The following is a 25,677-nucleotide window of genomic DNA, read 5'->3' as shown; positions in this document are numbered from 1 at the left end:
TGGGCAGCAACAAGACCAGCTGCCAACAGATTCAGACTGCAGCTGTGGATCATCTGTCTTCCATTCCAGAATCGGTGTCACAGCAGGTATTGTGAAGGTGGCTTTAGTAAGTTAAAAATGGGCTTAGGAAAGCTTTTTCTTTTTATGGTTTAGAATGGGTAGAAGGAAGGGGGGTGGAAGTGGGGTGAGCTGGATGGGTGGGGGTTCCAGTCATGCCCAGATATGGGTTTTAAAGCCCACTGCCAACTCAAATTATTTTATTGGAGTGTGCAAGGGGCTGAACCTTTCAAATGTCCCAACTCACAGCAATCACTGTCTTCATTTAGTATTATTCCCTGATTCTTGTCATTTGAAAGGTGTCAGAACAGGAAGTGAAAGTGTAGTCTCCTCAACAGAGATTTATAACCCATCCAAGCTTTAGGCAGGAAAAAAAGAAAAAAGAAGCTTTTGGTTTAAGTTGGGCTTTAACCCTTATCTGTCATGGATATACTCCATATTATAATTATGGCAAACAAAAGGATGATATCAACCAGCTTGTGACGGCTTAGTTGACGTGATTCTGGTGGCTGTAAAGCCACCTCATTATTTCTACCTACCGGTACAATGCTTCTCCCCCGCCCCCCCAGTGCCAGAGTTCATCCAGCCTTTCTAGGAGCACATATCACTGCCGGGCACTTCAGGGCGAAGAGTGTGCAGCAGCAATCAGAGGAATAATAGATGTGACCTCTGTGCTTGACCATCCTCATGCTAATTGGCATCTCCATTTTCCTCACCTTGTCATGTAAATTCCACCCTAAATACTTCAGATAGCTGTCATTCAAAAAGGAATGGGGGTAGCTTTTGATCCAGATTCCGAGTTCTTCTATGCACAGAGCACGGACATCAGCGTGGACATCACTATGTACAACAGCAGAAAAGAAATGGTCAAACCAAAGCTTTGAGGACCTGATAAAAATCACTAAATATATCAAAACTTACACTTACAATAATTAAAGTGGTTGTAAAGGCTCACTGGCTGTGATTGACAGCAGCAGAAGCCATGTGAGCCAATAAGTAGAGAGAGACTGGGAGGGGCAGCTGCTCTCATTCACATCACTGGATCGAGATGGGGCTCAGGTAAGTATAAGAGGGGGGGCTAGGGGGGAGCTGCACCCAGAAGGTTTTTTTTTTTTTTTTTTTGTTTTTTTTTAATCTTAGTGCATAGATTGCAATAAAGCGATTGTAGAGTCTTGTTTTTTTACTATAAAAAAAACAAAAATGTTATACTTGCCTGCTCTGCTGAAGTGGATTTGCACAGAGCAGCCGGGATCCTCCTCTTCTCGGGTCCCCTCTTCTGTGCTCCTGGCCCCTCCCTCCTGTTGAGTTCCCCCACAGCAAGCAGCTTGTTATGGGAGCCAATGGGAGAGTCACAGCTCCCTGTGTCCATTCAACATGGAGCCTCGGCCCGGCCCCCTCTCGCTCCTGATTGGCTAGCTGACTTTTATTGACAGCACCGGCAGCCAATGGGAGAATCTCGGACGGCTGAGACACTCATGGACATTGCTGGACAGAGAGTGACCTCAGGTAAGCGTTAGGGAGGCCAAGGGGGACTGCTGCACACAGAAGGCTTTTTATATTAATGCATAGAATGCATTAAAGAGGTTGTAAACCCACGCTTTTTACATTTGCCTATAGGTAAGCCTATATTAAGGCTTACCTATAGGTGCTATAAATACCTCCTAAACATGCACCGTTTAGGAGATATTTACAGTAAATGCAGCGGATTATATCATCAGGGCATGCGCTCTGAAGGAACGGCCACCCTTGCCGTTCCTTCAGAACCCTATGCCGTGAACGGCGGCTCCCGCGTGCATGCACGGGAGTGATGTTATCGTGCCCCTGGCCAATCAGATGGCCGGAGGACTCGAACAAGGAAGCAGGGCGGCCGGACATGGCGGCCGCCCTGTTGCTGAGCGGGCGACACTGCGGGGGCTTCGTTTTTAGGTAAGTATTTCCTTATGAGCTAATATGCGATGCATACTAGCTCATTAGGCCTTTCTCTTTACAGGTTTTTTTTTTTTTCTTGTTTTTCTTGTTTTTTTTATTTGCGTTTACGATAAAAAAAACCTTCTGACTTTACAACTGCTTTAAGGTAAAAAAAAAACCTTCTGACTTTAAAGCCAATTTAACATATGTCCTAATTAGCCACTTGTTTGTGACTACATTATGCAGGCTGACAGCCCAGCTTAGCCAGGAATCAGTGCAGGGCTTTCGTATTACATTGTGGGATATGAAATTTGCAGTTCCTGAGTCTAGTCTGCACAGCAACTCAGCCCAGGCTGAGGAGAAGGCATTGCCATGCAGCTGGCAGTATCTGGCAGCCAAAGGCAGGACAACACAGTATTAAAAATAGTACACTACATGGCAGTCTGCAATTGTAACACTGCAGAAGAGAGAGTGTAATATTAAAGCAGAACTTCACTCTCTTATACAGCATTGACTATTTTTAATTTTTAAGAAAAAGGCCAAGCTATTGCACTGACTGGAACCCAACCGTCATTAACTGGGGCACATCAGAGGGCCAGGAGAGTGGTAGGGAACACCAGGTAAAGTATAATAAATGTACATGCTTTAAACTTTATTTATTTTTTTACATTTCTTCAGTTACTTTCTGGCGCAATGTCGCAGCCCCGCTAAAAAACACTGACCTCCGCTATTGCTAGTAAAAAAATAAATAAATAAATAAAAATGACATAAATCTTTCCCCTAGTTTGTAGACGCGATAACTTGTGCGCAAACCAATCAATATACACTTATTGGGATTTTTTTTTTTTTTTTTTACCAAAAATATGTAGGAGAATACATATTGTTCTAAAATGAAAAAATTTGATTTTTTATTTTTTTATTATTGGGAATATTATATAGCAGAAAGTAAACAATATTGTTGTTTTTTTCCAGAATTGTCGTTATTTTTCGGTTTATAGCGCAAAAAATAAAAATCACACAGGTGATCAAATACCACCAAAAGAAAGCTCTGTTTGTGGGAAAAAAAAGGACATCAATTTTATTTGGGTACAGCATCGCACAACTGCGCAATTGTCAGTTAAAATAATGCAGTGTCGTATCGCAAAAAATGGCCTGGTCATTAAGGGGGTAAAACCATCCGGTCCAGAAGTGGTTAAAGAATAAGTTTACCCTTGGGTACATGTAACATGTTTTTAGGGTGGAACATGTAATATGTCCCCAGTGCTGCAGCCGCCGCCCACTGCCAGAAGAGAAGTTCCCTGTACTAGCTGCCACTATTTGAAAGCAGCGTGGTCGTGCGGGGCTCCGCCCACACATCCGTGTCATTCAGTCACACAGCTTCGTATGTCTGAATGAACTACAAGCCCCAACATCCTTTGCGGCTGTCCGCTTGTAATTCTCAATGAACTACCTGAGGAGGGCTGTGTTCGTTCAATGAGTCTTCCTGTCAGTGAGTATCGGGATGCACAGATAAGCCAATACACTGACAGTGTGCAGGAGACCTGCATGGCATTTGCGATCTGCTGGTCGCTGGTGCAATGCTTTTCCGGCTTCTGCAACAAAAAATAATAAATGCACATTTTTTCACCTGCAAAAACAATGAAAATGTGCATTTATTTTTTTTTTTTTAAATGTGAACTTATCCTTTAGGCCTCTTGCACACGATACTCCTGTTTGAGCATCTCACGGCTTGAAAATGCTCAGTACAGCTTTTTGAGCTAAAATGCAGCCCATTAATTGTAATGTGCCTATGCACACAGGCGCGTAAACAAGCGCTGTACATTTTTCAGAAAGAACAAAATAGAAAAATCTGCATTTTTGGTCAGTAATTTAAGCCTCAATGCACGCGAATACTCGCAAATACATACAAAAAAAAGGTCTGGAAAAAGTAGATGCTCAAAACAGGAGTATTGTTTGCAAGAGGCCTTAGGCTCCTTTCACACTTGTGCGACCTGAAAGCCGTGCGATTTTTTTTCTGCGACTTTATGCAATGCCTGTGTAATCCTGAGGTCTATGGACCTCAAGTCGCATCCAAGTTGGACCAAAGCAGTGCAGGGACTACTTTGAAGTCGCTGCGACTTGAAGTAGCACAGATATAAATGGAACTCATTGGAAATAATGGGGTACGACTTGTCGTGCGATTTTGTAGTCCCAAGTCGCAGGACAAGTCGCACAAGTGTTAAAGGGGCCCTATTCTGCTCCCTGGGGATCACATGACTGGGTGTCATGGCAATTTTTCATACGCTCAGCCACCATGGGATCCTTTAGCAGTGTTTTTAAGAGTATATTTCAGGGAGTCAGGCATACTTGGGCGGACAGTAGGTCAGCTGGTGTTCAGGGAACCAGGTTGTGTTCTTGCCTTTTAGGTATACTTTAGATGCTAAAATCTGCAGCAAGTCAGTGAAAATGGTGGACATAACCTAAAAGATTATATAATAACCTCGACATAGGCAGGGATTGGAGATTTCACTGGCTACAGGAATAGTAACTAAGAAGAAGCCAGGGGGGTTCAATATATGCTAAAATGTAGGACTTTTAACCACTTCAGCTCCGGAAGGTTTTACCCCCTTAATGACCAGACCATTTTTTCTGATTCAGCACTGCGTTACTTTAATGAAAAATTGCGCAGTCGTGCGACGCTGCACCCAAATACAATTGATGTCCTTTTTTCCCCACAATTAGAGCTTTCTTTTGGTGGTATTTGATCACATCTGCGGTTTTTAGATTTTGCGCTATAAAACAACAAAAAAAAGAGAGCCAATTTTGAAGAAAAACGCCATATTTTTTACTTTCGGCTATGAAACATTCCCAATAAAAAAAATGTAAAAAACTAATTTTTTTATCAGTTTAGGCCAATTTGTATTCTACTACATATTTTTGGTAAATAAAAAAATCCCAAAAAGCGTATTTTATTGGTTTGCGCAAAAGTTATAGTGTTTACAAACTAAGGGATAGTTTTTTGGAATTTTTTTTGTTTTTGTTTTTAATAGTAATGACGGCAATCAGTGATTTTTAGCGGGACTGCGACTTTGCGGCAGACAGATCTGGCCCCTAACTGACATATTTGACACTTTTTGGGGACCAGTGACATTAATACAGTAATCAGTGCTAAATATTATGCGCTGTTACTGTATAAATGACACTGGCAGGGAAGGGGTTAACACTGGGGGTGATCGAAAAGGGTTAATGTGTACCTAAATATGCTTACTGTGTGGGGGAATGGTTCTGTGACAGGCACAGAGAGATATGTTTACACAAGCAGGCGGGTCTTCTGTCAGTTTCTCTGACGATCGCGGGAGGCCAGCGGCAATCGCCGCCACTCCTCCCGCGGCCCGCATCCCGCTGTGTCCAAACACAGCGGAAGCGTGGCTCCGGTCGCCGCTGAGAACTCGTGCACGGAATCACGTAGTACTACGTGATTTTGCGTAGCCGAGCCGCCCTGCCGCAGTAATACAAGGGTGGGCGGTCGGCAAGAGGTTAAACAGCAGCTCAGTAGCACTGAAATGTTACAGTTATTCGCCTTTCCACAGTACATTTCAAAGATGGGGGTCACCAAGCTAATAGAGTTTGCATCAAGAAATATGAGATAAGCAAAATGACTCACCGATAACGGTGCACAAACACGCCTTTGAATAAAGAATTCATCATATTACCGACATCTTCCAAGTTTGAGCCAAGCTGAAAAGAGCAGACACGAATGAAATACGTCACCCTTTAACACATGGCGCTGTAAATCTCTGAAGAACTGCTCTTAGCTTTCTTTGAAGAATTAGTCATAACTCTGATCCAGAAACATGTTTGAAATAAGAATCATAAGCATTGCCCAAAGTAACAAAATCACATTCAAGCCAGCATTAAAACTCTGATTTCAACATAAATATTTAACTTCTATACCCCATGTGGGCATCAAAGCTGTCCTCTATATTTATAATGGATTTAACCACTTGAAGCCTAAGGCCCTTTTCACACTAGTGCGACTTGTCCAGCGATTTTGGACCGCAAAAATCACATGACAAGTCGTTTTCCATTATTTTCAATGAGCCCCATTCATATCAGTGCGTTTTGAAGTCGCACCGACTTCAAAGTAGTTCCTGCACTACTTTGCCCCGAATTGATTGTGTTTTGAGCCTTAGCCATAGCCACTGCTTTCAAAATCGCGCCGCAAAATCGCGTCGCATAAGTGTGAAAGAGGCCTAAGCCTTTTTCTGACACTTGTTGCTTACAAGTTAAAAATCAGTATTTTTTTTTGCTAGAAAATTTCTTAGCCCCCAAACATTATATATATTTTTTTTAGCAGAGACTCAAGAGCAGTGATGGCGAACCTTGGCATCCCAGATGTTTTGGAACTACATTTCCCATGATGCTCATGCACTCAGCAGTGTAGGTGAGCTTCATGGGAAATGTAGTCCCAAAACTAGATTCGCCATCCCTGGCCTAGAGAATAAAATGGCGATCATTGCAATAGTTTATGTCACACGGTATTTGTGCTGCAGTTTTTCAAATGCAATTTTTTGGGAAGGAATACACTTTCATGAATAAAAAAAAAAAAAAAACAATACAGTAAAGTTAGCCCAATTGTTTTGTATAATGTGAAAGACGATGTTACGGCGAGTAAATAGATACCTAACATGTCATGCTTTAAAATTGCGCACACTCGTGGAATGGAGTCAAACTTTGGTACTTAAAAATCTCTATAGGCGATACTTTAAGAAAATTGAAAGGTTACCTGTTTAGAGTTACAGAAAAGATCTTGTGCTAGAATTATTGCTCTCGCTCTAACGATCGTGGTGATACCTCACTTGTGGTTTAAACACCGTTTACAAATGCAATCGCAAAATATGTATGCATTCGCTTCTGTGCGTGAGCACAGTGGGACGGGGCGCTTTTTTTGCTCACTTTTATTGTTGTAACAAGGAATGTAAACATCCCTTGTCATAGTAATAGGCAGTGACAGGTGCTCTTTATGGAGGGATCTGGGGTCTAAAAAACCCCAAATCCCTCCTTTGCACTTAAAAGCATTCAAGACAGCATTTGAAAGCTGTCATTTTTTTTTTTTTTTAATCTGGGGCCTTGGGAGTGATGTCATGACATGTCATGACAATACCTGGAAGTGATGTCATGATATGTCATGACAATACCTGGAAGTGATATCATGATATCACTTCTGGGTTTTTACATCAGAGACCTGATCAGAGGCAAATTCGGCTTTGTTTGGGTCTTTGGCCAGCCGGCGGACATGCAGTGGGATGGGAGACCGGGGCGAGCCGTGGGAGGGGTGGTCATGGTGGTTCCCTCCCGATCCTTGTAATGACAATTGAGCGACTGCTCAGCTGCATCGGTTATCATTACAAGAAAGCCGACCGTCAGCGCTAAACAATACTGGGGTGATGCCTCTAGCTAAAGCTAAATATTTGCATTCCGTTGGTGGGAAGGGGTTAATCTTCATTTAAAAATCCAAAACTGGCTTTGTTTAGAATTCAACTTCTGGCTCTGCAACAAACAGCCAGCGTCGCACAGCCATTTTCTGTCTGTTCTATGCTCGCCATGTAGCTTAAAAAACAAAAATGCATGTTTCCGTTCATCAACTTGCTACCTGCCAAGTACTGTAGCTTGTTCTGTGATGTGTTTGGGTGTGATAAGAGGCATTATCCATTTGCCCTCCAGAAGGCTTTACCCCTCTCCTGACCAGGTCATTTTCTGCTATTTGGCACTGCATTACTTTAAACGCAGATTGCGCGGTCATGCAATGCTGTACCCAAACTAAATGCATTTAATTTTTTTCACATAAATAGACCTTTCTTTTGGTGATATTTGATTACCACTGGGTTTATTATGTTTTGCGAACAAAAAAGATTGACAATTTTGAAAAAAAAAAAAACAGCATATAAAATTTTGGCCAAAATGTATTCTGCTACATATCTTTGGTAAACAAAATGCCAATAAGTGTGTAGTGAAAGTTATAGCTTATGCTAGTTATGCTGGCCATACACTAGCCGAAATATCGGGCAAGCCCATTTTTGAAAAACGAAAAATCGGCCGTGAGAGCAGACGATTAACCTTTCAATTTATCGTTTGTTTATCGTTCAGTCGGCGGATTTTCAAAAAACTGTTCCTTCGATTTTTCGGCTCTGAAAAGTTAAAAACGAAAAGTGCTCATTAACTAGACGAAAAACGAATGATCTGACCAAATGACGATCTTTCGGCTAGTATATGGCCAGCATTAGACACAATTCAGCAGAGAAATCTTGTTTAATTAAGCTTTAGCAATAAAACCTGGAAGTTGATTGGTTTCTCTGCAAAATTGTGACTAATTTTGCCCTCTCTAACTTTAGTAAATAAACCCCTGATGCTGGGGGGAACTAAATGCCACTGACATCACCGGTGACATTAATACAGTGATCAGTGATTATATAATTCACTGTCATTGTAATAATGACACTGGGTAGGAAGGAAGAGGGCAATTAAAGCGGTTGTAAACCCTAGGAAAAAAAAAAATCTGCAAGACAAAGGCATAATGGGCTAGTATGCATCGCATACTAGCCCATTATGTGTAACTTACCTTAGAACGAAGCCCCGACACGGACCCCCGGACATCGCTGCGGGCGCTGCCATGATCCCTCGCCGTCTCTTCCGGGTTCGGCGGCTCCGGCCAATCATCGCGCCGGAGCCGTCTCTTCCAGCCAATCACCGCGCCGGAGCCGCCGAACCCGGAAGAGACGGCGAGGGATCATGGCAGCGCCCGCAGCGATGTCCGGGGGTCCGTGTCGGGGCTTCGTTGCGATGAGCGCGGGAGTGATTTTCCGGCAAGCTCCCGGCAAATTAATTGAAGGTCCCCCCCGGACCTTCAGAGCGCATGCGCCGCTCGCGAGATCGGCTGCATGCACTGTAAATATCTCTTAAACCATGCCGGTTTAGGAGATATTATTTGTGCCTACAGGTAAGCCTTATTATAGGCTTACCTGTAGGTAAAAGTGTCAAAAAGCGGGATACTACCGCTTTAAGGGATTACCTGTGTGCCCAACTATGTGTAATGTGTGCTGCTTTTACTAAGGATCTTGTTTCAATCTCCTGCTTAGCAGGAAATAAAAAAACAAGATCCCCTGTTCGTCAACACAGCTCTGTATTGTTTACAATGACAGAGCTGTGTTCAGTGCCGATCACTGTGTCCCGACAATTCAAGTTAATTATTGGCCGGGACCCCGTGATCAGCATGTGCTATAAAGAATCACAACACAGCCGGGCTGGTTTGCGCGTCCTTCCCGAGCGTGCAGATTACGTACTGGGAACGTGATCCAGCACAGGAACTCTGCCGTCATATATGCAAGTTATACGGTCCGCAAATAATTAAGCATACAATTTTTCAGCCCCTCACTACTTCCGAGCCACATACTTTCCCCATATCCCTCACTACTGAAGACGCAACACATCATAGGACATTTTCCCTGTGTTCATCACTTTTTGTGAAGAAGTTGGTCATCACTGTTCCCTACTGCTAAGAAAAATGGAAGGAAGGGACTACAGCAGTCACGTGACCATGACTTTTTAACCTCTATACACTGGCACCTTCCAGCTCTTTTAAGGTTTAAGAGACTGGGAGGTTGGGCGTGGCTTAGGATCATGTGACCGCTGTGATTGGCTGTCACGTAATCTGAAAACTCCCAATCGCATGCAGCGATCGGGAGCTTTCAGTTAGACGCTGGTCACTGTGCCAGAAGCGCACAGGGCGCACGCTCTTGGCACAGCGCTATTGACCACAATTTAAGCAAATATGCGGCCTATAAGCGCTAAAGCCCAGGTGCCAAGAGGCGGCATATTTGCATGCGGCCAGCCCCCAAGCAGTTAACGTATTTAGAGAAAGTTATTGTTATACACAGTGATCACTGATGAGGGAAAGAGGGGACATTTCTTACCAGAGTTATGCATTGAATCTTCAATCATCCTGAATCAGCATTAAGTTGAGAGGATGGGCGGCACAGTGGTGTAGCGATTAGCACTTTCACCTAGCAGCAAGAGGGTCGCTGGTTGAATCCCAATCACGACACTACCTGCCTGGAGTTTGCATGTTCTCCCTGTGCCTGCGTGGGTTTCCTCCAGGTACTCCGGTTTCCTCCCACACTCCAAAGACATGCTGGTAGGTCAATTGGATCCTGTATAAAAATTGGCCCTACTGTGTATGTATGAATGTGAGTTAGGGACCTTAGATTGTAAGCTCCTTGAGGGCAGGGACTGATGTGAATGTACAATGTATATGTAAAGTGCTGCGTAAATTGACAGCGCTATATAAGAACCTGAAATAAATAAAATAAATAAATAAAAATGTCCCTCCTCCTCAGGACACTAAGCTAATCTGGGACTTGCTGGCTGTGCAACTTGATACTGATTCTGAAATTGGTGTGCACATTGTGAACCATTTAAACAATATTTTTCTCCATTACCTCTTGTATCTTCTCACGCAGATTCTCCAGCTTTTCTGGTGCCCTAATTTCTGGGCTTTTTGCCCTCTCCACATCCAGCTGACGCTTGCTTGTGTCAATATGATGAGTCAATTCCTTCGCTACTTTCACCATACTGGTCATTATTTTCATGGCTACAGATATAAAAAATACACATTTCTCATTTAATCTCCTAACCACAGTGAGAATTATTAGGTTTGTTTTCGAGTACATTGAAAATTGAGTTTTAGGACTTTGGTTGGTGTCAATAATGACCCAGTGAGCCACTACTGAATTATTAACTCATACATTAGTTTAGGAAATACACCTCTTCCTATCAGATATACTTAAATGCCAACTGGCAGCTTAGACCCTTATTAGAGTAGGCACTAAGGCTAACAGGCCTTCCAACTTTAACCTCTGCATGCCTAAGGGTTAAACAGATGTTACTAAGTCGGAACCGGGACGATCACCCCTTCAAGAACAGGTCTTGTACGGGTCCAAACAGACCCTGCAACCAGTCTGTGGACAAGCACAGGCTGGAAAGAAAAAACCTTGCTGGCGGACAAGAGCGAAACTGGACCGAATGACTTTGTGGCCCCACCTGTCTTGCACCAGGGAGGTCCACGGGTCCAGAAACCAGCGAAGATGTCCTCCCCAATGAGGGCACACCTTCATGCAGAAGGAGCCTTGTCTGCAGGCCTGGAGAAACCCGCTCTCGGCTTGCCAAACCAGGGTCATCTGTCAAGCCGAAAAACATTCAAGCCCTTGTCAGTCGAAAAAACTTCTTATGAACCGAGAAGGAAGGTCTGCGTCTATGATGAGGTTCTTTGCCCTTAGTAGCCTGCAGGAGAAAGGTACTCTTCCCCCCCCCCTGCGAGACCTTTAATGATGTCATCCAGGGCAGCTCCAAACAGACTTCCTTGAAAAGGAAGATCAGTCAGGGCCTTTTTTAGAAGTCTGGTCCCCAGACCAGCATTTGAGCCAAAAGACACGCCGAAAGACCACCCCCAAAACAGAGAGGCGAGTCATCAGGGGAGCCGTATCCAAACAGGCATCACAGATAAACTGCAGCCCCTGAACCAGCTGGTCTGCCAGCTCAGCAAAGGCAGGAGGGAGTTGTTCACTCTCCAGGTCACGGCGTAGGAGCTGGAACAAGAGATACCGGAGGTATCAACCCCCAACGGGTTTTTAGGAAGCAAATTTAACCAAATCTTGGAATGAAGATTTCAAAAAAGATTTATAAAAAGTTTTCTTTATTAAACAAAAAAGGTGGAAAAAGTGACAAAAAATGAAATAAATATACATGTTAAAAACAACCCTTAAACGGGAAGTATGTTATGAGCTCCTGATTGTTGATACATGTTAATTGAATTGCATAATGATAGTCACAAGGTAAATACAGTGCAACACCCCAAACACTTAGTGGTGGAGGGGCATTAGCCCCGACGCGTTTCGACCTAATGGCGGTCTTCTTCAAGGGGACTGTGCTATCTAGAAAAAACATATCAGCATTATCAATATGTTCACATCATAGGACAGCAACACTTTTTACACGATTGTGTAATAAATTTTACCATTGTAGCAATCAAGGGCTGGAAGCCAAGGAGCAAATTGGATAGTTAGAACATCCTCGAGAGTTAAAGGGCATACCCTCTACCACCATGCAGGACAAAGTAGGCGTAGAGGTCTGCAGGGAGTCACCAACAGACGATCGCCAAAAAAAGGGGCATAAAACACCTGGTAAGAGATGTGTATCATGATAAAGCTATCCAAGCAAAAAGGCATATTAATTTATGAGGCTGTGGTAGCGATACGGACAGGGCAGTGGGTGGAGTTGGTAGAATAGGGGGGAAAAGTAGGGAAAAGGGGGAAGGAAAAGAGAGTGACTGGGAAGGAGATAGGGGGCGGCAAAGGACCCACTGAAAGAATGTGGAACAGAACCAAAACATGAAAAGAACAGAGACTGAGAAATAGGAGTCCAAACGCACATGTAGATAAGAGTCAAGAACACATACTAGAAAAAACAGATCCAATCGCACATATAAGGATAGGAGTCAAGATACATGCTAGCAGAGAGAGGTATAGGCATTGAGAGCCCAACCGCATAGAACCACATTGAAAAAGAGGGACGCAGAGCAGAGAACAGGGAACATGCAGGAAACATAGGGGAGAGGACAGCAACCAAGGAGTGAACGAAATGGGAAATAGAAAGAGGAGAACTGTAGCAGGGGAAACGAGCATAGAGCCCAGCACTCCACACTTACCCATGTCAGGTCAGTACTGCAATTTGCAGAGAGGAGGATCCTTGTGCCCTCACTCTAATGGTGGCTTAAATACCTGTGTAAAGGTGCCCATATTCCATCAGGTGTGTGCTCCTAATGGCCGGCGGGATCCGCCTCGTGGATCGGGTGGCTCCTTCGGCGTTCCGGAAGAGGAGGCGGAAGCCTCCTGCCGGCGTCCGCCGTCGCCATGCCAACCCGTTCCATCCAGTTCGCAGGAGCGGAGGAGGAGGCCACGCATGCGCATCGGAGGAAGAGAGGGCACGGAGATCCGGAACGGCGCCAGCATGAGGATGCTCCCCCTGGTGGCAAAAAGCCAGAAGGGGAAGCAGAGAGACGGTCACACATGACCGAATGTCTCCCCATGCTGGGAGACCTGTACACTAACAAGCCATAGCATGGAAATGAGAAGGGGGAGCCCAATTCGAGGAACAGCCTGTCCATGTAAGGAGAGGCTTGGATAAATATTGGAATGTAGCAATTATTTATGATAACAAACAAAGCGTTGCAAATACTAAGATGCAAACACATTGCTAACAATTTGGTATATTGAACAACAGATTACAAATATACATATGAACAAAGAGCCATGGAAAGCATTTAGTGCCAGGACAAAGACAAATTTCAACTATTGATAATATTGATATTAGTACAATTCAAAGATTAGATGTAACCTTCTGATCTAATGCAAAAAAAAAAAAAATATGGAGCAATAGACAAATATGTTGTTGGACTAGAGGGGACTTTTATTGAGTTTTACCAGAAGCCAAACCCTTTATAAAAGGGAACAAATGAAATGGATTCATTTAAGCCAGGGGCTACAGTAGCGTTCAACTTATATATCCATCTCTGTTCCCACTGCAGCAAAATTCTATTCCAGTCACCTCCGCGATCTGGAACATGGATACGCTCCAGGGCCGCGAAGGTGACTTTTGGCATTATTCGATGGTGTGCTACAGCCGCATGTCTGCCCAGTGGTAGATGTAGGTTACATTTTTCCATGCTGTAAACATGTTTTGAAAATCTTTTCCAGAATTCCTGTTTGGTCTTTCTAATATAGAAAGATCCACATTCACATTGGAAAATGTAAACTACCCCCTTTGTTTGACAGTTTACAAAATGTTGAGGGGTAAAAGTTTCTCCGTTAGGAAGCTTGAATGATTTGCGCTTCTCTATGTAGGGGCAATGTGAGCAATGTCCACAAGGGAAAGTGCCTGTAGTAGGACAGTGTTTTTTACTGCGGTCATGGAATTCGCTACATGCGAGCTTGTCCTTAAGCGAACTTGCTCGTTTGAATGTGATAGCAGGTATTGGGGGCACAAATTTCTGGATTTTAGGATCATCGGTCAAAATAGACCAATGTCGATTGATAATGTCACGGATGGCAGCATGCTGGCGTGAGTAGCGTATAATAATGCGCGATGGGTTTTTGTCTTTAGAGCTAGAATTTATTGGCTTTTTGGAACCAAAGAGTAATTCTTGTCTAGTTGTTAGTAGAGTTTTATTATATGCTCTTTTGAGACATGAACGACTATATCCTCTTTTTAACAGCCTCTGTTGGAGAAGTGCAGCCTCCCTCCCTCGTCGCTGGAACAGTTCCTGCGCAAACGCAGGTACTGTCCAAATGGAATCGAATTCTTTAAGGGGACAGGATGGAAGCTGTCTGCGTGTAGCAGAGTATTTCCCGCTGTGCTTTTTCTGTAGAGTGTGCTCGAAAGACAGCCCCCCATAGTGCGTCCGATCTGTAGATCAAGAAAATTGATGGTATTTTTGCTATAACTTAGGGTAAACTTCAGGTTTAAATCATTAATGTTCATTAACTCTACGAATGATAGCAGAGCTGCCTCTGACCCCTCCCAAACGATAAAGACGTCGTAGATGTACCTTAGCCAGGTGGAGACCTGGCCAGTGTACTCGACAAGGTCCTCGTTTGAGAGGAGAGTGCGTTCCCACTCCCCCAGGTACAGGTTGGCGTACGATGGGGCACAACATGTCCCCATCGCCACACCCTGTACCTGGAGGTAGTGGGAACCATCAAACAAGAAATAAAATCTAAACCATTCACGGCGTAGGAGCTTAGCTCACTCTGTCAGAGTTTGCAACACTAAAGCAATGGTAAACACCGGCCTCACTGCTGAACCAGCTAAGGTGTACATAATGCGGGCCACAGCCTCTGCCTTCCGGTCAGCCGGATCCTTAAAGGGCGTGGACTCTTCCCCTGGAATCATGGTTGCCTTGTTTCATCTGGAAACCGGAGGGTCCACCACCGGTAGCACAGTCCACTTCTTAAGAAGGAACTCCTCATAGGGGTAACACCTAGTAAAGCGCTTAGGAACCCAACGGGGACATTTTGGTCATCCTCACTCTTTAGCGACAATTCTGTCAAAATAGGCAGGGAAAGGAAACCCTCTAGAGGGATTGTGAGTGCCAAAAGGTACCTGAGCCTCCATCGCAGCTTCAGCTGCGTCCTCCATCTTCAAGGTCTCACGCACAGATACAATCAGTGCATCCACCAGCGCCTTTTCGTGTGCGGTCACAGATGTGGAGGAATCATCCTCACTATCAGAGGATTCCAAGCACGTGGTCACAGACCTGGCAGGGTGACCCACGTCCGGGGCGGCCGAATCAGATTCAGGATCTAACAAGAGAAATGAGGCAGGGGAAGGCAGAGGGGCCCTTTTTGCTAGCCCGACGCCCGCAAGCCGCCTCCACCCAGGACACAAGGGACTCCAGGACCGCGGTCCGTGCATGGATGGATGGATGGTTGGGGCACAGAGGGCCCCACAGTCTCAGAGGGAATCAGGTGGGGACCCCACAAAAAGTGTAACGCACTAAGGGACAACCCCCACCGCGCTGGCAGCACTACCCGGTCGCAAAGCACAGATCGATCCTTAGCAGAGAGGGAGAGGACCCCACCAGACTCACCACCCACCGACACAGGCATCTGCAATCACCAGGAGAATCTGCACTACATGTGCGGCGATCAGGAAGCTAAATGATTCAGGAGTCAGCACCAGGGGATAAGAAGGGGTTCCCACTGCCGAAATTGCCGTCCACGGGGCTCCACTGTCATGGCCACCACTATTTGCAATGAAAAAACCATCTAAACCATGGCCGCCATATATAGGAATACACAAGGCTACAACAAAATGGCAGCGCCACGAGGCCTACAGGGGTCCAACAATCATGAGACCAGGCCTCAGGACAGATCCAGGCAGGACAGGGAGTCCCTACCAGGTACAGCTCCCCCTGCCAGTCGAACGTCCAGTCGCCGGCGGCACGGCGCTCCCCCTGCATCTTCAGTTAGTGCCCTGCCCCCAGCCCAGGATGAGGAACTTGGCAAGGAGGATGCCTTCGGGAAGAGGGGGAACCCAGGGGTCCAACTGTCCCAAGGAAGGGCCCACGCCCACCCCAAAACCCACCAGGGGTAGAGGGGGGACAGCTACTTGCGAGACGTTCAACTCGCAGGGCCAGTGGGGCTATGTCGCGGCTGACCTAGTGCGGAGCGGAGGCATGTGCTCTTGCTGGCCAGACTTGGGTGACCACTGGATCTAGATTATCCAGCCTGTCGCCCAGTCCGGCAGTTGATACTAGATCTCACAGGAAAAATCTAGATCTCACAGGAAAAATCTAGAAGGAAAACATTTTCTATCTAAAAAATTTTGCCAGGACCAAAGATCTCGGCAAGGAACTAGGTCCTTACTCCAGACTAGGCAGAAAAAAACTGAGCGACTTCTAGCAGGGAAAGGGAGTATACCTCCCGTGACTGCCCATGGGTGTAGCCAGAAGCTTTTTCTGCCTAGTGTCCTACTGCTGTAGGGGGCAGCATAACTCAATGATCAAGAATGACAGGAGCTGTGTCTGTCAATGAACGAAACCTACAACCAAAGAACAACTCAAAATAAATTCCCCTGCTCCCAATGACCACAGTGATGCTACATATGTGTATGTTATTTGTACAATAGTGCGCATTTTGTTTTGTTTTTTTATCCTACCGAAAACACACGTTTAAAAAAAAATAAATAGATAAAATCCTGTCCAAAAATCTAAAATATAATGACCATGACCTTTGATCCTTTCTTGACCCAAACACTAACCCTGACACTGACCTAGATCAAACCTTGATCTAGGGTTTTTGTTTTTTTTTTCACACAGTTGTTTGTCTCTCTCTCTCTGCAAAGAAAGAGAAAGAGACAATGCATTTTTCCTCTCCGTTCACAGAGAGAGAAACACAGGGGCAGACTTCACAGTGACTGATCACTGTGATAGCCAATCAGAGGCTCAGGTGACCCGGAACGGGTGTGCTGGGTCCCAATGGCCAGTACGGGACACGGACTCCCATTGAGACCCCAGTGTCTGTGCTGAGAGCGCGCTCCTAGCACAAAGATGGATACGCAAATATGTGGCCCCCACGGAAAAAAGTCCAGTCCAGTGAGGCCGCATATCTGCGTACTGTCCGTGTCAAGGAGTTAAAGAGCCTGCTAATAAAAAAAAGAAGTTGCAAGAGCAGAGATATAGGGACATACAAGAGCCCTATGTTCTTTTTAAAGAGGTTGTACACTCGTTCAAAAATTTTTTTTTTTTCTTACAACCTGCAAGAGAAAGACATAATGAGCTAGTATGCATCGCATACTAGCTCATTATGAAATACTTACCTTAGAACGAGCCCCCGCCGTGCCGCTCTCTTACCTGTATGACGAGCGACATGTTCAGTCGCCCGTCTTCCGGGATCGTGGCATCCGGCCATCTGATTGGCCGGAGCCGCGGTGACGTCACTCCCGCGCACGCGCGCGGGAGCCGACGGTCACGGCACGGGGCTCTGAAGGAACGGCACGATCAGCCGTTCCTTCAGAGCGCATGCGCCAGTGACGTCACTGGCTGCATTAAAGGTAAATATCTCCTAAACCGTACATGTTTAGGAGATATTTACAGTACCTATAGGTAAGCCTTATCATAGGCTTACCTATAGGTACAACTTCCTGAGGAGGGTTTACTTCTTCTTTAAGACGTTATTACCCATGGCCGCCAATCAGATCCAAACTTTCAGGGCAGATATGTTGATTAGTGGCCAAGAAGAAGGGACTTCAGTTCTTCATAAGAAAATGTTGATGCCCCAAAGTGTTAGTGACCCGTTATTCACTTCCCAACTCTTTTTTTGCAAACAATACTCCATCACAAATGGTGTCACTCCATTGCTGAGGGTCTCCTTTAACCTCCTCTTCCTGAAAGCAAGCCATCCAACCACAGTGCCCTAAATATGTCAGATAACCGATTTTCATTCTGATTTCTCCTGGGCAGAGCATTTTGGTAACCAAATGTTACAAAAAAAAATGTAGGATTGTTGTACTCACAAACATTTTGTACTCTTTTTTTTGGAAGAGTTTATTAGGGAACACAATCGTCCTCTGGGGTCTTGGAAATTTGCCTGTTGCTTTTCAATGTTACATTTGTAACTTCTACCTCACTTAGGCCCTGTTCACACCTTACAGCCCAGTCACACTGCAGCGGCACGACTCTGTACTACTTCGGGGGCGATTTGTGAAGTCCCGTGCACCGCGACTTCGGCGCGACTTGCACGGACTTCATATAATGAATGTCTATGCAAATCGCCCCGAGGTCGCCCCGAAGTAGTACAGGACCCTTTTTCTAAGTCGGAGCAACTTGTGTCGCTCCTATTAGAACGGGTCCTGTAGCGGTCAATGGACCGCAAGGGGCCGCGACTTGTCAGGCTGACAAGTCGCTCTAGTGTGAATGGAGCCTAAGGGTTTTTCAGCTTGTAAAACACTCAGCTCTACAGTCCAAAAATGCCAAACAACATTCATTTTAATGGCCCCTGTTCACATCTGAGCATTCTGTCACCTGAAGCAAAACGACTGGAGCTCAGAAAAGTACATGAGCTTCTTTTTGGCAGATCACAGGCGTTTTTGGCCCCATAGACTTCAAAAGAAACGCAGACAGAGCAGAAAACCCCTTGCAAAATGCTCAAATAGCATCTCTCCACCCCTAATTTTCTCTCCCTCTCCTCCCCTTAGTGCTTTCTATTGGCTAAAAAAAAAACACCTGAAGCTGTAAAACGCTTGTAATACACTTCTAAAACGCTTTAAAATAGCCTAAAATGCCTGAAAAATACCAGTAAATCGACACGCTCCGGTGTGAATGGAGCCTTAGTATTGCTAGCTACTTCTGAGATCTCACTTCCCGTGCAACAGTGTATAGCCCACAAATAGAGAAGAAATGGTCTTCTGCTATTTGGCATATCCAATTTTGGGACAGGGCTTATACCACAGAGTTCTGTTGAGTACCTCAATGAAGTTGGAAGAAAACATTTTCACATTTTATACCGTAGTTTATTCATTGTAGCCAAGGCTGTCATGGATAAGCCCCCTGGCGCACTCATTCAGCAGTAAGGAAGGGAAGCCGCCCCCCCCCCCCCCCCTGCTGCAGAAGAGCAGTCTGTGGCACCACCAGACTAGCCAAAAAAAAGGTATGTATGCATTAAATAAAAGGAGGGGTGTTGTATTTCACACTGTTCCAATTTAACGAAGGCTGGCCATAGACGAGTCGAAAACAATGTTCTGACGTTCAAAAAACGAAAATAATGCATGTTTGTGCCATAATTTTTTTTTGTTTTTCTAAAAAAAAAAAAAAAAAAAAAAAAAAAGCCCAGCAGGTTGGATAAGGCACTTTCAATTGTAGCAGGAAAATCGCATGTTGCAGCTGGCACACTAATGATACCGAAAACGCACAACCAAGAATTTTCATTTGGTTTTTGAATTGTCTATGGTCTGCTTAAGTACCAGATGCAAAGAAGAAAAAAATTGTTGTTGCCATGGCTATTTTTTACTTGAATAAATGTCATCTTTTTTTTCGATTTTAACACTCGTGGTGTGATTTAATGTTCTCACCTGCAAAGGTGCTTGTGTGACGGAAAGCTCGCACCTGTGAATCGGAAAGCCCAGTAAGGAGGGAGACGAGGGTGTCCATGAGAACGTCATCATACATGATATTATACTGACAACTGATAACCAGCTTATCCAGGAACTCCCCAAAGTTGAGACAAAATTTCTTCCAAGGTTGTGTACTGAGTGACAGGGGGTAGTCTGCAGAGTCCTACAGTAGGATCAAAATGACAATTAAATATTATATTTCAAAAGAGAACACTAGTGAGGAAAAAAAAATTACTAGCATACTTATACAATACAATAGGAATAAAACAACACTGCACATTTTCCTTTTGGTTTTAAAAAACAAAGTAGAATTCCTTCCTAGTTTACCACAGACCTCGCCAAAATCCTCAGTCATCTTTCTAATGATGTCTGCGTTCTCCATTTTATCCAACATTTCCTGGGTCACCACACCTGGCAATAAACAGACAAGAGTAACTACAGGTATTAACGCAAAGGACTATTTTCAGAAAGAGAAGCAACTATTACTGCCCCCCCCCCCCCCCAACAGTGAATTGGTGGGCAGCCTTCACAAACTCTGCTTTCTTACATCAAACGTAACTGGCTCCTATGTGTACTGAGTTTAGTATTTGGTTAGGCTGTGGCAGGTAGAGTAAAGTACAGTGCCTTCAAAGTATTCATACCCCTTGAACTTTCCCCATTTTGTCATGTTAAGCCCCGTACACACGTACCGATGGTCGGCTTACAAATGTTCCTCTTTTCTCCCCGGGATGTCGGTGTCTGCTGAAAAGTGCAAAGACAGCACAAGGACAGCACAAGAATTTTGTCCGCCGACTGCAGAAGTGATGTCATGTAATGGTTAACTTTCCCTGTGTTTTCTATTTTCTGAGCATGCCCAGTCTTGCAAATCTGCGGTCTGTCGGCCGAATTGTGTACTGACAGGCGAACAATCGTCCGTTCTGGTGTCGGCATACAAATATTTTCATGTTTGCAAGAAAGACTTTTGTCCGCGGATTGTGCGCAGACATCTGTCGGAGGCACCATACTAACACGCGTACAATCGGCAGATCCTTCGTCCACCGACGTTTGTATGCCGACGATCGGTACGTGTGTACGGGCCTTTACAACCAAAAACGTAAATGCATTTTATTGGGATTTTGTGTGAGAGACCAACACAAAGTTGCACATAATTATGAAGTGGAAGAAAAATGAGGAGTGTTTTTCAACGTTTTTTACAAATAAATATGTGAAAAATGTGGCGTGCATTTGTATTCAGCCCCCTTTACTCTGATACCCCTACCTAAAATCTAGTGGAGCCAATTGCCTTCAGAAGTCACCTTATTAGTAAATAGAGTCCACCTGTGTGTAATTTAATCTCAGTATAAATACAGCTGTTATGTGAAACCCTCAAAGGTATGTTAGAGAACCTTAGTGAACAAACTGCATCATAAAGGCCAAGGAACACACCAGACAGGTCAGGGATTAAAGTGGATGTAAACCCAATCCATTAAATTTGACCTGGGCACATCAATCTGTAGTGTTTACTTATCTCTCTCCAAAGCCCTAAGTCCTGCATCTTTCTGCTGCTCCGTTCCTCTGCTATCAGCATGATAACTTCTGACAAGTTCCCTATCAACTGAGATAAAACCAGGCTGAATTTTGTGTCGAGGTGGGTGCAGAGAAAAAACAAATAGACAACTGGTCTATTCACAGCACAGCTCTTCATGTTTCTTCCTTTTTCTGCCTATGTGGAGAAGGGGTATGTGCCTTTCCCCCAATCAGCTGTCTCACAGTGTATGGCAAGAATCCACACCCACAGGTGAATCAGGAAGAGAAAACTCTAACAGGACGTGCATTTTCTAAACCGTAAAGAAAGCTGAAGACACCACATATACATGTAAAAATTATGTGGGCAGATTTGCTTAATCTCTGTGTATCATCTGAGGATGTTTGGGTTTACATCCACTTTAAGTTGTGGAGAAGTTTAAAGCAGGGTTAGGTTATAAAAAATATCCCAAGCTTTGAACATCAGACAGAGCGCTGTTCAATCCATCATTGGAAAATGGAAAGAGTATGGGACAACTGCAAACCTACCAAGACATGGCCGTCCACCTAAACTGACAGGCGGGCAAGGAGAGCATTAATCAGAGAGGCAGCCAAGGATGCCAATAGTAACTCTGGAGGAGCTGCAGAGATCCACAGCTCAGGTAGGAGAATCTGTGCACAGGTCCTGCAACTCCACAAATCTGGTCTTTACGGAAGAGTGGCAAGAAGAAAACCATTGGTGAAAGAAAGCCATAAGACATCCTGTTTGCAGTTTGTGAGAAGCCATGTGGGGGACACAGCAAACATGGGGAAGAAGGTGCTCTGGTCAGATGAGACCAAAATTGAACTTTTTGCCCTAAAAGTAAAACGCTATGTGTGGCAGAAAACTAACACTGCACATCACCCTGAACACACCATCCCCACCATGATGGTGGTGGGAGCATCATGTTGTGGGATTCTTTTCTTCAGCAGGGATAGGGAAGCTTGTTCGAGGTGATGGGAAAAATGGATGGAGACAAATACAGGGCAATCTTAGAAGAAAACCTATTAAAAGAGACTGCAAAAGACTTGAGACTGGGGCCCAGAGGTTCATCTTCCAGCAGGACAACGACCCTAAACATACAGCCAGAGCTACAATGGAATGGTTTGGATCAAAGCATATTCATGTGTTAGAATGGCCCAGTCAAAGTCCAGACCTAAATCCAACTGAGAATCTGTGGCAAAACTTGAAATATGCTGTTCACAGACCCTCTCCATCCAATCTGACAGAGCTTGAGATATTTTGCAAAGACGAATGGGCAAAAATGTCCCTCTCTAGATGTGCAAAGCTGGTAGAGACATCCCCAAAAAGACTTGCAGCTGTAATTACAGGGAAAGGTGGTTCTACAAAGTATTGACTCCGGGGGCTGAATACAAATGCACGCCACACTTTTCACAGATTTATTTGTAAATAATTTTGAAATCCATTTAATTTATCATTTTCCTTCCACTTCACAATTATGTGCCACTTTGTGTTGGTTTATCACATAAAATCCCAATAAAATACATTTACATTTTTGGTTGTAACATGAAAAAATGTGGAAAGTATGAAAACTTTTTCAAGGCACTGAAGACTAAGTGCCATTGATGCAGATACTCGTATAAACATTTCCATACATAAATTTGAAACACTTCATAGGTACAACTCTAAAATATCAGTGTTGGGTGGACTGACTCTTTAACCACGACCTCTGGAAGATTTACCCCCCCCCCCTTTATGACCAGGCCATTTTTTTCCAATAAGGCACTGCATTACTTTAACTGACAATTGTGCGATCTTGCAACACTACCCAAATAAAATGTATGTCCTTTTTTTTCGGTGGTATTTGATCACCTCTGCATTTTTTTTTTTTTTTGCGCTTTGAACAAAAAAGACCAACAATTCTGAAAAAAAAAAAAAATACCTTTTTTTTTTTTTTTTTTTTTTTTTTACTTTTTGTTATTAAACACATCCAATAAAAAAATTTAATGATTTAAATTTCTTTAGAAAATTTAGGCCAATATGTATTTTGCTACATATTTTTGGTTAAAAAAAAATCCCAATAAACCGGTTATAACATCTACAAACTATAGGATATTTTTATTTATTAACTACTTGCCTTCTGTGCACTTAAACCCCCTTCCCATCCAGACCAATTTTTAGCTTTCAGCGCTCTCACACTTTGAATGACAATTGCGCGGTCATGCTACACTGTACCCATATAAAATTTTTATCACACAAATAGAACTTTCTTTTGGTGGCATTTCATCATCTCTGGGTTTTTTATTTTTTACAAAAAAAAAGAAAAAAAGACAGAAAATTTTGAAAAAAAAAAAGTTTTTCTTATTTTTTGCGAGTAAATTTTGAAAATAAATAAATTTTTCTCCTTCACTGATGTGCGCTGATGAGGCGGCACTGATGGGCACTGATGAGGTGGCACTTATGGGCACTGCTGAGGTGGCACTAATGAGGAGGTACTAATATGCCGCACTGATGAGCACTGATAGGTGGCACTAATGAGCACTGATAGGCGGCACTGCTGGGCACTGAGAGGTGGCACTGCTGGGCACTAAGAGGTGGCACTGCTTGGCACTGAGAGGTGGCACTGACGGGCACTGAGAGGTGGCACTGATGAGCGGCACTGATGGGCACTGGCGGGCGGCACTGATGGGCACTGATGGGCACTGGCGGGCGGCACTGATGGGCACTGATGGGCGGCACCATCAGTGCCCACACTCAGTGCCCATAGTGCTGCCAGTCAGTGCTCATCAGTGCCTAGATGAGCAGGCACTTATGGGCACTGACTGGCAGCACTATGGGCACTGATTGTGTGCACTGATGGTGGGCACTGTGGGCATTGAAGGTGTGTTTGGTGTACCTCTAGTAATCAGGGCACTGGTCATCAGTGCCCTGATTACTTTTTTCTGTGTCCCCGGCGCTGTGCAGCTCTCCCTCCTTCCTCACACACAGGCTCTGTGTGAGGAAGGAGCGCCGGCGATGAGAGATGATCTCATATGTTTACATATATGATCATCTCTCATTGGACGGCTTGATCACGTGGTGAATGGCCGCTGTGATTGGCCATTCACCACGATCTGTGATCGGCTGTGTCCAAGGGACACGGCCGACACAGATTCTCCCCGATGCGCGCTCGCGGGAGCGCGCGGGGGGCGTGTCACTGGGAGGCCGTTCAAAAACGGCCTCCCGAAAATTCGAGTCCGCGCTGCAGCCGTATATAGGCTATAGCGCGGATGGCAGGAGGTTAAAAAAAAAAAAAAAAATGTTGTTGCTGGCACTGGCAGTGATCAGCGACATATAGACTGCGATATTGGGGTGGACATTCTGACACCTTTTGGGAACCAGTGACACCCATGATCAGTAAAAAATAAATATACTTTGTATATTTCCACGCGCCTCTGGGAAAGGGTGAGATGGTAAATAGTGTAGTTTACTAAACAATATTAATTAAATAAATAAGTGAATATAATAGCAGCTGCTGTATGAAAGTGGAATAGTTGCAAGTGATTGGTCTAAAAAGCCAAATACAGCGCTTGCTGTGGTGATAAATAAATGTATATACTGGTAACAAATGATGGATATAAAGTGCAATAGTGTTGAATATAATAATAATAAATAAATTAAAATTTGATCAATTAATAAAATTCCTATAGGTCATCAATTCACAGTGAGTATAAAGTGCAACAGTGTTGGATAAAATGGAATATTTCACAACATTACATTTAAATACAACAGTGACTTTGAGTGCTCAGATAATTATATAAAAAAATATATATAAAAAAGTCCTTGGTGAGAGTGATTATTAAATATTCAGAAAGTGCTCGTGCTCAGGCTTGATTGATATAGTCTCAGCGGTATCCAATCCCAAGTAGGAAATAAGTTGGGTCACTTACCGAATGTAATGGGTCCTGAATGCCATACGGCACCAGGACCAAACAAACTTTGTAAGCCCCCTGGGCTCGATGGGTCCCCTCTGGACGGTATCCCGTGGGCTGGCAACAACTCCTCTGGGTTCCAATATATATAATCCGGTCCAATAGAGGGGGAGAAAGAATGCTCCAAATAGTGTAGTATTATAGGTAGTTTATTTACCCATATATCGGGAACAAGACATTAAAATCATGCAGGCAATAGCGTTGGTGGTCAGCGGTGCGGGCTGCACGTTCTCCTCACAGAGCTGGCTTCCGGTTTGCGTTCCACCAATGTAAATGTAACGACGCTATGCGTTCCAAGCTGACGCGTTTCGTCACTTCCGGTGACGTCCTCAGAGCTGAGGACGTCACCGGAAGTGACGAAACGTGTCAGCTTGGAACGCATGGCGTCGTTACGTTTACGTTGGTGGAACGCAAACCAGAAGCCGGAAGCCAGCTCCGTGAGGAGAATGTGCAGCCCGCACCGCTGACCACCAACGCTATTGCCTGCATGATTTTAATGTCTTGTACCCGATATATCCAACACTGTTGCACTTTATA

At 44.3% G+C, this 25,677-nt stretch overlaps 1 protein-coding gene across 1 annotated transcript in view; it reads right to left on the bottom strand.

The window, feature by feature from the left end:
- Positions 1-25,677, bottom strand: part of STAG3 (STAG3 cohesin complex component) — a gene marked incomplete at its 5' end in the record, with an annotated part of 227,684 nt that overhangs the window by 179,207 nt on the left and 22,800 nt on the right. The window contains 5 exons of the mRNA XM_082256553.1: positions 774-897; positions 5,609-5,682; positions 10,440-10,591; positions 19,624-19,828; positions 20,000-20,076. Of these exons, the coding sequence (XP_082112679.1) occupies positions 774-897; positions 5,609-5,682; positions 10,440-10,591; positions 19,624-19,828; positions 20,000-20,076 (632 nt within the window). The remainder of the gene's footprint in view (positions 1-773; positions 898-5,608; positions 5,683-10,439; positions 10,592-19,623; positions 19,829-19,999; positions 20,077-25,677) is intronic.

This window comes from Pelophylax lessonae (genome assembly GCF_965119305.1).
Source record: "Pelophylax lessonae genome assembly, chromosome: 4".
Taxonomy (NCBI): Eukaryota; Metazoa; Chordata; class Amphibia; order Anura; family Ranidae; genus Pelophylax; species Pelophylax lessonae.
Note: the sequence above shows the minus strand (reverse complement) of the source record. Positions and strands in the feature narration are given on the sequence as shown.